The following is a 16,414-nucleotide window of genomic DNA, read 5'->3' on the forward strand; positions in this document are numbered from 1 at the left end:
GATTTTGTTTCCCTAATTCGACCAGACCCCTTTCACTGACATGGCCAAATCTCATGTGCCAGATTTCTGTCTTCGATAAAGGTTTTGTGGATGCAATATTTGTCGAATCACTTACAACTTCAGCCTCAAGGGTGTACAAGCCTTGTTTCTTCACGCATCTCAAGACTTCCTTCGATCCCTTCATGACTCTTAGGATAATTTTCTCTCCTTGGAAAACATATCCTTTCTTGTCGAATTCACCAAGAGAAATCAAATTTCTCTTCAAATAAGGAACATACCTGACTTCAGTCAACAACCTTATTGACTCATCATGGAACTTGAATCTCACAGTTCCAACACCTGCAATCTTGCAAGCTTTGTTGTTTCCCAGCAATACAGACCCATCATCTTGATCACATAATTCCTCGAACAAGTCTTTGTTTGGAGTCATGTGCCAAATGCAACCTGAATCCATATTCCACTCCTTACTAGATTCACAAATATTTTAAAACCTATAAAAATATTCATCTTTTTATTCAATTTTCAATACTCTAAAATTCTTTAAGAATATAATTAATAAAAAACAATATTAAATTTTATAATATAATATTGACTAATAAATAGTTTTTAAAATGATCTGTATATTCTAACAAATAAATAGTTAAAAATTAACATTTTAAATAAAAAATATTTTTTATAAAGCAATATTTTTTTATGTCAAATCATTAATATAAATTTTTTTTTGTTTATAAACTTTTTATAAGAAGAAAATGGTAGCTCTTTTATTTTTTGTATTTTTCATAATTTAGATAAGACATAATTTTTACGCCGTTGTTTTTAGATGGTTTTATTAATTAATTTAACCTATTTTTAAGTAATAATTTGACTTTACTTAAATTAAGACATAAATTTTAATAAAATAAAATTAATTAATGTCATTTTATAAATAAAGTAAAATAACAATGTTTAAACTTTTAGACAATTTAATTAATAATAAAAAAATACAATATTTAATTTCTTTTAAAGGAAAAAAAGTAACAAACGGATCCACAAGATCTCAAGCGAGATTTGGATGAATTAAAATTTAAAAATTTGGTCAGCACAAGAAATGTATTTTTTTCTTCTATCTTTCATGATTATAAGTTTGTACGAAAAAAAAAACTACTTTTCAAACATGCAACTTGTATGTTACATCACTTGTCTTAAAAAAAACATCATTATATACTTTTAACTTAGAACAAACCTATAAAATTTTTGAACTATAAACAAATCATGATGCTAACAAAACTTGTTTTTAGTGATAAAATCAAATATATATATTTTTCTAGTTTTAGTTAACTTCAATTTTTAGTAATTATTCTTTATTACTATAATATTCTCTTAAACATAAACATTTCTTCACGAATTTAACAAAAATAAATATTATTGTAAAAAAATTATAATTTATTTATATAAAAAAATATACATATCTTTGTAAAAATGATAATATCTAGAATAAATTTTTTAGATTTGGTAATTAACTAAATAGATAAACCTTTTCAAATTAATTTGACCAAATTACCCTTATTAAACCGTCTCAATTCATTGAACACACAAAATAACTATTATAATATAAGATCAAAATAGAAAAAGAAAAAGGATAAAAGGAATAAAAATTTTATGTAGAAAATAATCATGAAAATACTATTTTTCTTATAATATAGTCAAAAAAATATAATAAAAATATTTTAAAAAAGTAATAATAATAAAATATATTTGACTATATAGAAATAAAAATGTTAAATAAGAAAAAAATCATAGTAAAATATTTTATAAAGTAAAGTCATAAAAATTTCTCAAAAATAAAAAAAATATAATATTATTTTAATATTATTTTAATTAAATAAAAATTAGTGGATCCTTCACCTTCACCCTTTATTCATACCAGAGGAAGCAACAACGGCATCGTCGTCGTCATCACCACCCACAAAACTCTCTGAGTCAAACTGATTCACACACTTTCATACCCTTCTTCTGCGCTGATTTTGTTGCTTTATCTTCAACTCTCTTCCTCAAAGTTTTGATTTTTTTTTGCTACTCAGGTATGTCTTCAACTAATTTTTTCATAATCTTCAACCCCTTTTGATATTTTTTGTAAAAAAATCATTTTTTGGGTGTTTTGAATCTGGAAACCTAGCTGGGGAGAGTTGGTTTTTGTAGCTTTTCAATTGGATTGTGAATTTGGGGGGAAAATGAAAAATAAATTTGAAAGTTTGGTTTTTTAATTTTTGCCCCTTTTGTAAAACCCTAGTTTTGGATCTTGCTTTGGAGTTTGAATTTTGGTGCTTTTTCTTACATTAGGTTTGGTTTTTATGTTTTTGCAATTGTATGTTTGGCCTTGTGTTTGTGTAAGTTGGATTTGATGTTGAACTGAGTTTTTGCTGGTAATTAAGTTCAAGTTTGTTTATTGCATTTGGAAAAGTTCTATATGATGCTTAGTTAGTTCAGAGGGTACTGATATGAGCTAGTAGGTGTTTTGAATTGAGAGGGAAAAATGTTGCAATTAAAAGGGTGTTTAATTGTTCATTATTGTTAGCTTTTGAGCTTTGAGTTTTGACTTAGTTATGGATCACGAGTGATTTGATTGAATTTGGTAACTTTGCTGTTGGATTTTGTTGTTTATTACTTCATATATTGATTGTGATGATTTTGCAGAATGATCTGTTGCAAGATTATACTCTGATTAGATTGTTAGAACAGTTGGCACTTCATGTAGATAGATACATTTCTCTTGGAATTAAGCACCAGAAAACTTTTAATGAAATGATTACAGTTTAGATTGTTGCACTTTATCTCAATATATAAAGTCTCAATTGCTAATTAATGTCATTTTTGTTGCCTTCTTGGCGAAGCAGCCTTGCAGGGAAAATGTTTTTGAGGGTTTACATTTAATATTTTTTTACATTTTTGGTTTTGTTTGCTTTTACAGATTTGCAGAAGTGCCACAAAGAGATTTATATATTTAGGTCAGTATTGTCGTTTATTTATCCGTAGGCTGCAACGCCATTATATTTGCATAGACTGCAATGCCTATTATAATCTGCCATTTTCCATTCGTACATTGATTTTGGTATGAAGGTCAATTTAGTCTTATGAACATAATTTTATGGAATGCAAGTTTAACTAGGAAGGCACAAATAGAGGTGAAAACAGGAAAACATATGATGCCCTAAGTATCACATTGAAATATGTTTGGTCCAACTAAAAGTATGAAGCTTACCGCACAGTTTGTTTTAAGATTATTATAGAAAATGATAGGATAACCCTCTTTGTAAGATATATTATAAATTACCTGTCTATGGTGGTCTGGACTTATATGGAGAAAATCCATAAAACACTGATATGGTTGTGTCGGCTACGTGAACTATAACACCCTAGGAAAGCAGTATGGACTTAAGTTCGGGGTTTTGTATATGCTTTATGTTTGCGTTTTATAAGCCGACTGCTGTCTGGAATTGATATTGTGATTAGTTTCAGTAACTAGATTATGTCCTTTGTTATCCATTTGTATTTGTATACTTGTAATTCAGCATACTAAAATTTTGCCTTCAATGTTTGAGAAGTGAAGTCAAATAATTCTTAGCCGATTGCTCGATTTTTTCGAAACTTTGTTCACCTTTTATTTTTTGTTCGTGTAGTTGACGCCGCTTGACTTTAAAAGACTTGGTGATACTTTTGATCATACAGTTTAGCTATTGAAGCTACTTATAGTGGTATGAGGCTTAGGGAAATATGCCGGTTATAGTTGGAGGAAATGCACGGGTATCGTGCTGGCAGCTGCACTAGTGCAGTTAATAACAGTACCGTAGGCGGGCCGTCTTCTAGGGATACTGGAAGATCTGATTCTTCTTTTCCAGCCCACTTTCCTTTAAATTCAAGGTACAAGAACCTTCCCTCTGTCACTGTTCCTTATTGCCGACTTATTCTTTCTTCACAGTATTAATGACTATAGCATATGTGAAGTGTTGCGAATTCCAAAAAATTATGGTTGTGGTGGCATAATTGTTTTTGCTCTAGTATTTTTTTCTTTGTTAGATAGTAGTTTATAGATAATTTTTTTTTATTTGATTAACATCATTTTGAAAATTCTAAACCTACCTCAGCGGGGTTCATTTGTTTCTTGAGCAATCAAATTGTTTAGCTTGATTTTCAATTTTTGAAATTGATTGCTCAAGAAGTTCATGATGAGTATCCTATACTTACAACCAATCACACATTATTTTTCCTTCTGCTTTACAAAATTAGTTAATGCAGGTTTTAAATGTTTTTACTACATTGATTATGTTCTTTCTGTATAATGGTTAAGTTTGCATGCTACTTTGTGCCATATTAGTGTGTCGTATTGATATGCATCCTATTTTGGTCTATGCTATTATGCGGTAAATTTTAATGCTAGTTTTTTCCTTCTTAATTGTAGCGATTTTTAAATTCTGAAAATTTAGCGAGTATTTATTGTTTGATCTACTATCCTATATATAGTTTTGATCCTGTGCTTAGATGGTACGTTAGGTCAGAAATATGAAACCTCATATCCATCCCCACAACTAACAATGATAGATAATATTGCATCTAAAATAATTAGTAAATGCAGGTTCTAAAAGTTTTTTCTACTTCGATTATGTTCTTTGTGTATAATGGTTAAGTTTGCATCCTATTTTGTGTCATATTAGTGTATCGTTTTGATTTGCATCCTATTTTGGTCTTCTAAAGTATAATAATGTCGTATTAGTTGATACTTGATTTATTTATTTCTGACTTGAATTGAATCTTGAATTATTTTGAAGTTCATATATGATATATTGGTTCATGTTTTTTTTTATACTTATGTTACTCATTTTCGACTAAAAATGTCATATTTTTATTATTGATCATGTCTTACGATTCAGAAGAAGATTCGATTCACGATTTGAAAATAGGTCTTCCAATTGATAAATCGAATCTCGATTTGATAACCATGGGCTCAAGAAGTAAACAAAATATTAAAGGACAACCAAAGCGTTTTCCTATTATGCGGTAAATCTTAATGCTAGTTTTTTTTTCCTTAATTGTAATTATGTTTAAATTCTGAAAATTTAGCTAGTATTTATTGTTTGATCTACTATCCTAGATATGATTTTGATAGATGAAGAAATTTATTGAGACAAAAAAAAAAAAATCACATTATTACAACTTAGTTCAAATCCAGGGTTTGTTTATTCAAGTAATAAATTGGTCCTCGTTCTTACAACTTAATTGTTTGACTGTGAGAACATTTTGTGCTGGTGCCTGGGTTCAATCCCTGGTCTCTACATTCCCTCCTTCCCGCGTGTGTGGTTATTTGAGTATGTGTTGACCACTATCTTGTGACTCAATCTTTCATATTTACTTGCCTTTGAGATATTGTTTATATTTATTTAAACATTTTGTTAAAATATCATTTTCACAATTGGCCCCTTTTATAAGCACCTATTATATATTTCACATTATTAAAAAAAGTTGATAGATAGTATGAATAATGTGTATACTTTGTGCATAACTATTACTAAATTATCCTGTGCATCTATGTAATTAATTTTGACTTTTCATATTCTAAGACAAATTAGTAGTAATAATTAGGGATATCTTTAGAAATTAGAGACAATATTACTAAATTAGAGACAAACTTTTTCTTAAAGGGTACTTTATAATTAGGGACGTAGGATTTTTTCCTTTTATTCTTAATCCTCAAATTGTTTTTAAAAAGGGATAGTTAGTAATGAAGTGATTTTTTTTTTTTCTATTGCGCGAAATCAGAAATCTGATGCCGTTAATAATTTTCAACCCAATGGTTTTGTTTTTGCAGGCGACAACCACCGTTGAACATAAGCCCATACAAGTTGAAGTGTGATAAAGAACATTTGAACTCTAGGTACTTTCTGTTCATAATTACATGCCACTTAAATACCGTGTCGAGTATTCCATACTACATGTGGGACTTATGCGCTCCATAACATCCAAATTCCTATCATAAGCGTTTTGTTGGATCATTCATTCTGTCTCCTCTTTGTATTCCCCAGTTCGTTCTCTTATTATTAACTTGTATATTTAACTGTTAAATGCTATTATTTTAATCTCAGGCTCGGGGCTCCAGATTTTGTTTCCCAAACACCAAATTGCCCTGAGGAAACTTTGACCAGAGAATATTTGCAAACTGGATATAGGGATACAGTTGAGGGACTTGAGGTATGTCATTAAATTTTTCTCGCGCTTATACCAAATCAGATGTTGTAAAGTAGCTACTGCCTGCTTAGCTGATGAATGAAATACTCAACCAATTAAATTTTATATTAAAGCTTGAGTATTTCATGTTTAGCCATTACATGTTGTAACTTTTTTCCCGGTACCTTCTTGCTTAATTTTGGTATCTTGCTTTTTCTTTTAATGAAATTCGTCACTCGTCTGAAAAGGAAATAGGTTGTATTGTATATACGAAACACTTTCATTCTCCATATTTAGCTTTTATCTCTTTTGCAACTTTTCCGTAATGCTATCAATTGAAATTCTTATTCTGACATTAAAATAAACTTATACGTTCTTTAGAAATAAAGTACGTCCAACAATCAATATCTGCGCTTTTGTTTCTCAACCTTTATCTTCTTACATTGCCTTGCTTCTTTTATCACTCAGGAAGCTAGAGAAATTTCACTGACTCAGGTTCCTCATTTTAACAAGACAATTGTTCATAATTGCAAAGAGGTGATTTTCTTGTCTCATGTCTTTCTGAGATGCCCGAGTTCACTTTATTTATTTGTTTCTTTAGTCATACTTTGGATTTGCTGCACATTATCCAATTTATATTATATTCCTCGTCAGACTACACGGACATAGCTTGACTTGTTATTTTTTCTTCCTAGGCTATTAAAAAACGTCTAAGGGCCATCAATGAATCTCGAGCTCAAAAGAGGAAGGTGATGATCTTTATTATGTCTTATTATCTATTTATCCTTCCAAAATATTCTGCTTCTATAACATACCCATATTTCTGTGTTTTTCGTCTGGCCTATTTGGAATTAGGGCAATCTACTTGTCTTAGTTTTTTATGAAGATATTTGATGTCAATGTTTTGCTTTGACAGGCTGGTCAAGTATATGGTGTGCCTCTTTCGGGATTACAACTTGCCAAGCCTGGTGTTTTCCCTGAACTAAAGCCGTGCAGTGAGGACTTCCGGAAGAAATGGATTGAGGTATACTTATGTCTTGTTCCTTCTGCTTTCTTCATTGGGTAGCTAGTAATTTTAGTAAGTTAACCAAGTTAAAATTGTATTATAGGGTTTATCTCAACCGCACAAGCGGTTACGCACTTTGGCTGACCATGTTCCACATGGTTATAAAAGGTCATCACTTTTGGAGGTTCTTATCAAGAATAATGTTCCATTGCTAAGGGCCACTTGGTATGTAAAGGTTACATACCTGAATCAGGTAGGGATGCTTCAATGTTGGCTTATACCAATTATGCCGAGTTACTTTATAGTCTCAATATCTGAAGTTAGATTATGGTTGCCCTTTTTAGGTTCGACCAGCTTCTGTTGGCATTTCTTCTGGGACTGCTGACAAAATTCAGCTGTCTCGTACAGAGATTTGGACCAAAGATGTTATCCATTACATGCAAATTCTTCTTGATGAGTTTTTATCTAAAAATACTTCTCATTCTACTCTTCATAACCGAGAGCGGTCACCACAAATGCCTTATGCTGGAAATCTGCTGCACAAAAGTGATCCGTTACCATCCTTTTCTGCTGGTGAAGAGCCATCTTTACATTTTAGATGGTGGTATATCACTCGGCTTTTGCAATGGCATAATGCTGAAGGGCTGATTCTTCCTTCTCTTATTATTGATTGGGTTTTGAATCAACTTCAGGTATTTACCTTTTATACATCATTTGTATTTAACGTGTTGCATTGCATAATCTTATGTCAAGTTATGATTTCTGTTTCTTTCAGGAAAAAGATCTGCTTGAGGTTTGGCAGCTGTTGTTGCCTATTATATATGGCTTCCTAGAAATTCTTGTTCTGTCTCAAACCTATGTACGCACTCTTTCTGGATTAACTCTTCGCGCCATTCGTGATCCTGCTCCAGGTGGATCAGATCTAGTAGATAATTCCAGAAGGGCATATACAACATATGCTCTGATCGAGATGCTCCAATATTTAATACTTACAGTGCCTGATACCTTTGTTGCTTTGAATTGCTTTCCTTTACCATCCACCGTAGTCTCGCATACAATGAATGATGGCAGTTTCATACTAAACTCAACCGAGGCTGCAGGGAAGATAAAGAATAGTTCAGAGGATTTTGCTCGGATTGTTTCATGTATTCAGAAACGTGCAGAAGATCTTGCCAAGGCTGCAAGCCCTGGCAATCCAGGTCATTGTCTAGCTAAGGTAGCAAAAGCCTTGGATAAATCCCTTATACTTGGTGATTTACATGAAGCATACAAGTTACTTTTTGAAGATTTTTGTGATGAAACTGTATCCGACACTTGGGTTGCTAAAGTGAGCCCTTGCTTAAGGTTATCTCTGAAATGGTTTGGGACTGTACATACATCTCTTATATATTCAGTGTTTTTCCTCAGCGAGTGGGCAACATGTGATTTCAGGGATTTTTCTACTACCCCTCCTAGTGACATAAAGTTCACAGGTAGGAAAGATCTTTCTCAAGTGCAAATAGCAGTTAGACTTTTGAAAATGAAACTGAGGGATTTGAAAACTTCATTGAAACGAACTAATCGAAGCATTCACAAAGCTAATCATGTTGCAAAACATACAAGTCAGAGGCATAATCACAGTGACTTAGATACTGGTTCTTCAGTTATATCTGAAAGCCCAGGTCCTCTCCATGATATTATAGTTTGTTGGATTGATCAGCATGTGGTGCATAAAGGGGAAGGTCTCAAGCGCCTACATTTATTTATAGTTGAACTAATACAGGCAGGCATGTTTTACCCCTTGGCATATGTACGCCAGTTGATTGTGAGTGGGATCATGGATTTGGATGTGAGTTCTGATGACGTGGAGCGGCGAAAGAGACACTATCACATCTTAAAGCAGTTGCCTGGGCACTTTGTGCGTGATGCTTTGGCAGAATCCGGGATTGCTGATGGGCCTCACCTCGACGAGGCCTTGCAAATTTACTTGACTGAGCGGCGCCTCATACTTCGTGGTTCTCTGAGTGAGCTCAATGACGATGCTAGCAGTGCCAAAGTCTCTGTTTCGAAGCGAAAACGATATCCAGCTTCTTCAAAGGATGGGACTTCTCTAGTGTCAACCGATCAGTGGAAAACTGTTCAAGCTCCAGTATCTTCTAAAAGTGAAAAGGATGGTGCTAGCATTGAAGAAATTAAAGAATCAATCTCAGTATTGTTACAACTACCTAATAGTGTATCTAATTTAAACTCTACAGGATGTGATGAATCTGAAGGCAGTGTTAGAAGACCTATCCGGCCTAATTACAACAAGATTGAACCAGTGGAGAGCACACCTGGGTGTGAAGAATGTAGAAGAGCAAAGAGACAAAAGTTAAGTGAGGAAAGAAGCTCATTTGTTCCAGGTGATGATGATACATGGTGGGTGAAGAAGGGTTTGAAATCCTCAGAACCTCTCAAAGTTGACCAGCCACAAAAGACAACCAAGCAGGTTACTAAGAATCGTCAGAAGAATGTGCGGAAAATGAGTCTTGCTCAACTGGCAGCTTCTAGAATTGAGGGTAGTCAAGGGGCATCAACTAGTCATGTGTGTGATAATAAGGTAAGCTGCCCTTACCATAGAAATGCTGTAGACGGAGATGCTCCAAAGTCTGTGGATAGCATAAGGACAAGCAACTCTAGAGATATTGTTTTCGTTGGCAAAGTGCTGAAGCGACTTCGTTTTGTTGAGAAAAGGCTTGTAGCAGCCTGGCTTTTAACTGTTGTTAAGCAGGTGATTGAAGAGACTGAAAAAAGTATTGGTAAAGTTGGACAATATGGCAGGGCTTATTCTATGGTGGATGATAGAAGCTCAATACGGTGGAAACTCGGCGAAGATGAACTTTCTGGAATACTTTATTTGATAGACATCACTGATGATTTGGTATCTGGTGTCAAGTTTCTCCTATGGTTGATGCCAAAGGTTCTTAGTAGCCCCAATTCTACAATTCATAGTGGGAGGAATATTCTGATGCTACCAAGAAATGTGGAAAACCAAGTTTGTGACGTGGGAGAGGCTTTTTTGCTATCATCACTTAGAAGGTTTGCTCTTCCCTTCATTCAACTTTCCCTTCTAATTTATGTGGTATTAGCGGCTTTTTTAATAGCTAGCTTAGTACCTTTCAAATGTGGGATGTACCTGGTAAACTACTGCATCCGAGTGTTTCTTATGATTCTTTGTTTTTGTTATCTGGTATCAAATTAGATTTGCTTTGCTCTTATCTAATCATAAATTCCTAAACAAAATCATATACTTACAAGTTAATAAAACATAATATTTCTTATTAAGAGTCCCACATTAGATGAGATATGGTCTAAACATATGTTTGTAAGTGGGGTAGTCCAGTCCTGCCTTACAAGTCGGTTTTGGAAAGTTGTGTTAGACCCAACTCAAATTCTAAGATGACATCAATGCCTATTCAATTCTAAAATCTTTCTCATTTTCTCATTCTAACAATGATTTATGAGTTGTCTATACTTTTTATTCTTTATGATTCTTTTGGACAGTTTTTTTATAGTTTTTTATGGTCACGAAAGATTTTATTAAATCCTGACTTATGTATTCCATATGGTGCAGGTATGAGAACATTCTTGTTGCAGCAGACCTTGTTCCTGAGGCTTTGTCATTTGCAATGAATCGTGCGGCCACTATTATTGCATCTAGTGGAAGGATGTCAAATTCAGGAGCCACTGCTTTTACGCGGTATTTATTGAAAAAATACAGTAATGTTGCTAGTGTCGTTGAATGGGAGAAAACTTTTAAGTCTACATGTGATGCAAGACTCTCCGCTGAATTTGAGTCTATTAGGTCAGGGGATGGAGAGTTAGGGTTGCCCTTTGGAGTTCCTACAGGAGTTGAGGACCCTGATGATTTTTTCCGTCAGAAGATAAGTGGTAGCCGGTTACCATCCAGAGTAGGTGCAGGAATGAGAGACATAGTGCTGCGCAACATTGAAGAGGCGTTCCAATATCTTTTTGGAAAAGATAGAAAGCTCTATGCTGCTGGTACAGCAAAAGGTCCTTCTTTAGAAAAATGGGACAATGGATATCAAATCGCTCAACAAATAGTTATGAGTTTGATCGAAAGCATAAGGCAGACTGGCGGTGCTGCTCAAGAAGGGGATCCCTCTTTGGTCTTGTCTGCGGTTTCTGCAATTGTTGGCTGTGTGGGTCCAACTTTAGCCAAAATGCCTGATTTTTCTTCTGGCAATAATCCTTCGAGTATAGTGTCTTTGAACTATGCCAGATGCATTCTGCGAATGTTTATAACCTGTCTGCGCCTGCTTAAGGAAGCCCTGGGGGAACGCCAAAGCCGTGTGTTTGATATTGCTCTTGCAACCGAAGCTTCTAATGTTTTTGCTGGTGTTTTTGCTCCCAGTAAAGCATCTCGAGCTCAGTTTCAAATATCTTCTGCTGAAGTCCATGATACTAGTGCCACTAATTCAAATGACATGGGAAACAACTCTATTAAAACCGTGGTTACAAAAGCAACAAAAAATGCTGCTGCTGTTTCTGCGCTTGTTGTTGGTGCAGTTATATATGGTGTTACCAGCCTGGAAAGAATGGTTACCATTCTTAGGTTAAAGGAGGGGCTAGATGTGATACAGTTTATAAGAACCACAAGATCCAATTCAAATGGAAATGCCCGTTCTGTTGGGGCTTTTAAGGCAGATAATTCAGTTGAAGTTCATGTCCATTGGTTTAGATTGCTGGTTGGGAACTGCAGAGCCCTCTGTGAAGGATTAGTGGTGGACCTCTTGGGTGAACCATCTATTTCAGCTCTTTCAAGGATGCAACATATGCTTCCTCTAAGTTTGGTTTTTCCTCCCGCGTATTCAATATTTACATTTGTTAGATGGCGGCCGTTCATTCTGAATGCTAATGTCACAGTTCGTGAAGACACAAATCAACTTTATCAGTCTTTAACAATAGCCATAGCTGATGCTATAAAACATTCGCCTTTTCGTGATGTATGTTTTAGAGACTGTCAAGGGCTTTATGATCTTATGGCTGCAGATGAAAGTGATGCTGAATTTGCATCCCTGCTAGAGTTGAATAGCTCTGATATGCATTTAAAATCCATGGCTTTTGTTCCTCTTCGTTCTAGGCTTTTTCTGAATGCCATGATTGAGTGTAAGATGCCACCATCTATTTTTACAAAGGATGATGTGAACCGTGTTTCTGGACCCGGTGAATCTAAGATTAAGTTTGCAAATGGTGATTCTAAGCTTCAGGATAAGCTCGTGCATATTTTGGACACCTTGCAGCCTGCCAGATTTCATTGGCAGTGGGTTGCTCTCAGGCTGATTTTAAATGAACAAGCTCTCATCGAAAAACTGGAGGCACATGATATGTCTTTATCTAATGCTATACAGTTGTCCTCACCTAGTCCAGAGAAGGCTGCTGCTGCTTCCGAGAATGAGAACAATTTCATTCAAATACTTCTCACTAGGTTACTGGTTAGACCTGATGCGGCACCTCTTTTTTCGGAATTGGTTCATCTCTTTGGTAGGTCTCTACAGGATTCAATGTTGATGCAAGCTAAGTGGTTCCTTGTAGGCCAAGACGTCCTCTTTGGTCGGAAGACCATTAAACAAAGGCTACATAACATAGCTGAGAGTAAAAGGCTTTCTGCTAAGGCCCAGCATTGGGAGCCGTGGGGTTGGTGTAGTCCGTGTACCGATCCGGTGGCTGTCAAAGGGGAAAAGAAGAAGTTTGATGCCACATCACTTGAAGAAGGAGAAGTCGTTGATGAGGGGGTGGATCTGAAAAAGAGCCTAAAAGGGCTCTCTCAAGTGTTTGACTCTGAAAGCTCAAGAGTAAACCAGCAACATCTGACTGAGAGGGCTCTTATTGAGTTGCTTCGTCCTTGCTTAGACCAAAGCTCTACTGAATCCCGCAATTCCTTTGCGAATGATTTGATGAAACAGTTCGGTAATATTGAGCTACAGATAAATGCTGTTACAGGTGGAAGTAAGCCAGCGGGAGGTACTTCTCCTGGAGTTGAAGGCCAGACAGCTAAAACAAATACCAGGAAAAATATAAGAGGTGGCAGCAGCCCTGGGTTAGCTAGGCGACCAGCAGTTGCAATTGATTCTTCTCCACCATCTCCTGCAGCCCTACGCGTTTCATTGTCACTTCGTTTGCAGTTACTCCTGAGATTTCTTCCCATTCTTTGCATTGAAAGGTATGTAAAAAAACTAGATATTGGGTGCTGGAAATCAATTAGATCATAAATGAACTATGGTTGTTTGTGCTATGAAAACAATTTTCTTTAATTTTTATGTCTGTGATTGAACTCTTGCATACTAGAATATGGAGGCAGTTTATCAGTTTTATGTGTTCTATTTTGCAGGGAGCCATCTGTGCGGAACATGAGACATTTTCTGGCCCCCGTGATTCTTCGTCTCCTAGGCAGCCGGGTTGTGTATGAGGATGCATATATTTCGGTGAATGCCATGCATTCTAAGAAGGATTCAGAGTCATCTTCTGAAGATGCTTCTGCTGCATTTGTAGACTTTTCTGCCGAGGGTCTATTTGATCGTTTGTTGTTGGTCTTACATGTTCTGTTAAGTAGTTATCCTCCAAGTTGGCTTAGGCCAAAACCTGGTTCAAAGTCTATCAATGAACCTACAAAGGAATTTTCTGCATTTGACCGAGAATTATTGGAGAATATGCAGGTTCGATCTTTTGGGCCGAGTCACTAATCCTTTGTGTCTGATAAGAAGGCATTTTAGACTAATTTGACTTTTAATTCAACATAATCTAAGTTACCTTCACAAACTTGTTGAGCAAGTAAAAGATCCATTATAGAAAGCATCGAGTGTCTAAAATGTCTATCTTGGTTGTGTTAAAACTTAGCCATTCGCCGATTCTTCTTTGCCTGATTTGTCTAATGATCTAATTATTGATGCAGAATGACTTGGACCGTATGCATCTGCCTGAAACTATCCGGTGGCGTATCCAAGCTGCAATGCCGGTGCTTTTTCCCTCCAAGCGGTCCTCTTTCTCCTGCCAAGCTCCACCTGTTCCAACCTCTGCACTTGTTTCTCTTCAAGCCTGCAATACAGTTCCTGGCCTTAACTCAAGTAGCTCAGCTACCTCTCTTAGAAACCCGGTTCTATCCAGGGTTGCAGGTAATGCACCCGCGAAGTTAAAACAACAGGAAAGTGAATCAGAAATTGATCCTTGGACGCTTTTAGAAGACGGCGCTGGATCTTGCCCTTCTACAAGTAATACTGCTAGCATAGGAGGCGGTGACCATGCTAATCTTAAAGCTGCGAGCTGGCTTAAAGGAGCTGTAAGGGTGAGAAGGACAGACCTTACATATGTCGGAGCCATAGACGATGGCAGCTGATTGATTAACAATATTTTTTTTATTGGTTTTGGATTGGAATGCGCAAACCTCAGCAGCTGATTAGCAAGTGCATTTTTTGACGGATGAAAAAAAAAGCCATTTTGACCTCGGTCTTGTCGTGTTGAAGGGAAGCTGAGAGGCACTGTTTTGAAAGACGGGTGAAGGGACGAGTTCTTTGTTGTTTAAAAGACGATACAATGTCATCACAGCTCGCCTTATGATTCTAGTATGGCTGACCATTAACTTGTTGATCACACCCCCTCTGGATTGTGCAGTTTATGGCACAGTTTGGAATGTTTGTTGTATATATAGGGATGAATGTTTTACTCACCAATTGGTTAGAGTAATATATGTTAAAGTGGTATGTAGCTGTATCATCCATGCACACTTGTGTGCTAACTGTGTATGTATCTTTTAGGGGCACATGCACACAGGTTTCTTTTTATACATTTAGATTATTGTTGAAGTTATGTAGTTGATATGGACGAGCATCGGCTTGAATTGTAGCATTCAATTATTTCCTGGAAAGTCCAGTGATAGTGTCATTTCTGCCTGAGTTTTATCAGGAAAAGAGTTATATATATGCATGATTAGCAAGGGAAATTATTTAGTTTTGATTACATATATGATATATGTACTGTATTTTGTTTTCTATAATTTTTGAAAATAAATCTAGAAATTTCCATCTCTATTGAAGTTAAAAAGTGAAAACAGACCATGTATTTCAAAAGTAAATGGGACCTTGGTGTTGTTAGCATAAGCATAAAATTTGATCATGTGAGCAATGTCAAGATGTTTGTAATTTTTGAAAAGGAGAACATTTTTCCATCATGTTTTAAATAGATCACAAACTTTTTGAAGTATACCTTATGACATTTTTTTTTGTTTTGTTTGAAAATGCACTTTTCGAGGGTTTAAATTTGTTTTTTTTTTTGTATGTGTACATTTGAAGTTATTTTGCAGTTAAAATATTTGGGAATGCATTTTTTTTTACTGTTGTGCTTCCAACAACCTTGAAAATCTGAAAATGTCCTTTATGTGTATGGAGGTGTATTTTCGGACGTACATAAAATCACACTAACAAAGACGATTCAAGCAAAACACTCCTATTTTACCTAAACAAAATGTCTGAAAATGCATCTACGAAATAATTCTAGAGATGCATCTGCGTAAAATATCAAGGAAATTGTTTGAGTTGTAATGGTTTAAGAAGTGTTCCGAATGATGTCCAACTTCTTTGCACTGAGGTCATACTTTCACTTTTTTTTCCAACACTTCCTTCGTCCATCATTTCCTCAAGAAAATGAAATAACTGTTTTTCTCTAAATAAATTACGTGTATACAAAAAGAAAAACTGTAAATCAATGCAAACAATTTTCTTTTTTTTTTCCTCTTTTTTCTGGTGTCTCCCTTTCTCCAAATAGTTGCACCAAGATACTGACTAATTAAACTACTATATCAATGGAACACATCACTTTACATAGATGCATCTTTGGACATTTTTCGGACAAAATAAAGGGTGTCTCACTTGCAATGTCAGTGTTGATGTGATTGTAGGTGTGTTCGGAGATATATTTTTAAATTTTAGAGGTATTTGACTTTTTATGATGGTGTGGGAAAACATATAAGAGTGGAAAGAATATTCCTAAACTTTTTTATCACGATTTCTCACTACGCATCTCTAGAGCTGTCAATTTAGAGGTTTGAAAATGGGGCACTAATTTCTATGATCTCCAAATTTAAGGGTTTAGAATTTACGAGGTTGTTTATTGCCCCCTTAGAGCACTCACATCGGCGGGTTCCACACAAATATCAATAATACTGTATTAAAATTTTCAGAA

The 16,414-nt window shown here is 35.2% G+C and overlaps 1 protein-coding gene across 4 annotated transcripts; it reads left to right on the forward strand.

Moving 5' to 3' along the window:
* Positions 1 to 1,880: 1,880 nt before the first annotated feature.
* Positions 1,881 to 15,195, forward strand: LOC131616633 (mediator of RNA polymerase II transcription subunit 12-like). 4 transcript variants are annotated; one of them, XM_058888008.1, is made up of 14 exons: positions 1,881 to 2,060; positions 2,948 to 2,984; positions 3,657 to 3,897; positions 5,840 to 5,905; positions 6,114 to 6,219; positions 6,664 to 6,732; positions 6,891 to 6,944; positions 7,112 to 7,219; positions 7,305 to 7,454; positions 7,546 to 7,893; positions 7,977 to 10,258; positions 10,794 to 13,403; positions 13,572 to 13,896; positions 14,133 to 15,195. In XM_058888008.1, exons 3-14 carry the CDS (start codon positions 3,773 to 3,775, stop codon positions 14,571 to 14,573), a joined length of 6,684 nt encoding a protein of 2,227 aa, XP_058743991.1. In that variant the 5' UTR covers positions 1,881 to 2,060; positions 2,948 to 2,984; positions 3,657 to 3,772; the 3' UTR covers positions 14,574 to 15,195. The 4 variants fall into 4 exon arrangements, with proteins under 4 accessions (XP_058743991.1, XP_058743992.1, XP_058743993.1 ...); XM_058888009.1 differs by having other exon boundaries at positions 3,706 to 3,897; XM_058888010.1 differs by lacking the exons at positions 1,881 to 2,060; positions 2,948 to 2,984 and adding an exon at positions 4,905 to 5,031 and having other exon boundaries at positions 3,759 to 3,897.
* The last annotated feature ends 1,219 nt before the right edge of the window (positions 15,196 to 16,414 follow it).

Source organism: Vicia villosa, linkage group LG7, assembly GCF_029867415.1.
Source record: "Vicia villosa cultivar HV-30 ecotype Madison, WI linkage group LG7, Vvil1.0, whole genome shotgun sequence".
NCBI classification, from domain to species: Eukaryota; Viridiplantae; Streptophyta; class Magnoliopsida; order Fabales; family Fabaceae; genus Vicia; species Vicia villosa.

Excerpts from the sequence above, each read along its gene's own strand:
- LOC131616633 (XM_058888008.1), top strand. The coding sequence starts at position 3,773 with ATGCACGGGTATCGTGCTGGCAGCTGCACTAGTGCAGTTAATAACAGT. Across the intron at positions 6,220-6,663 it reads ATACAGTTGAGGGACTTGAG|GAAGCTAGAGAAATTTCACT; the intron begins GTATGTCATTAA and ends TTTATCACTCAG. Across the intron at positions 13,897-14,132 it reads AATTATTGGAGAATATGCAG|AATGACTTGGACCGTATGCA; the intron begins GTTCGATCTTTT and ends TTATTGATGCAG.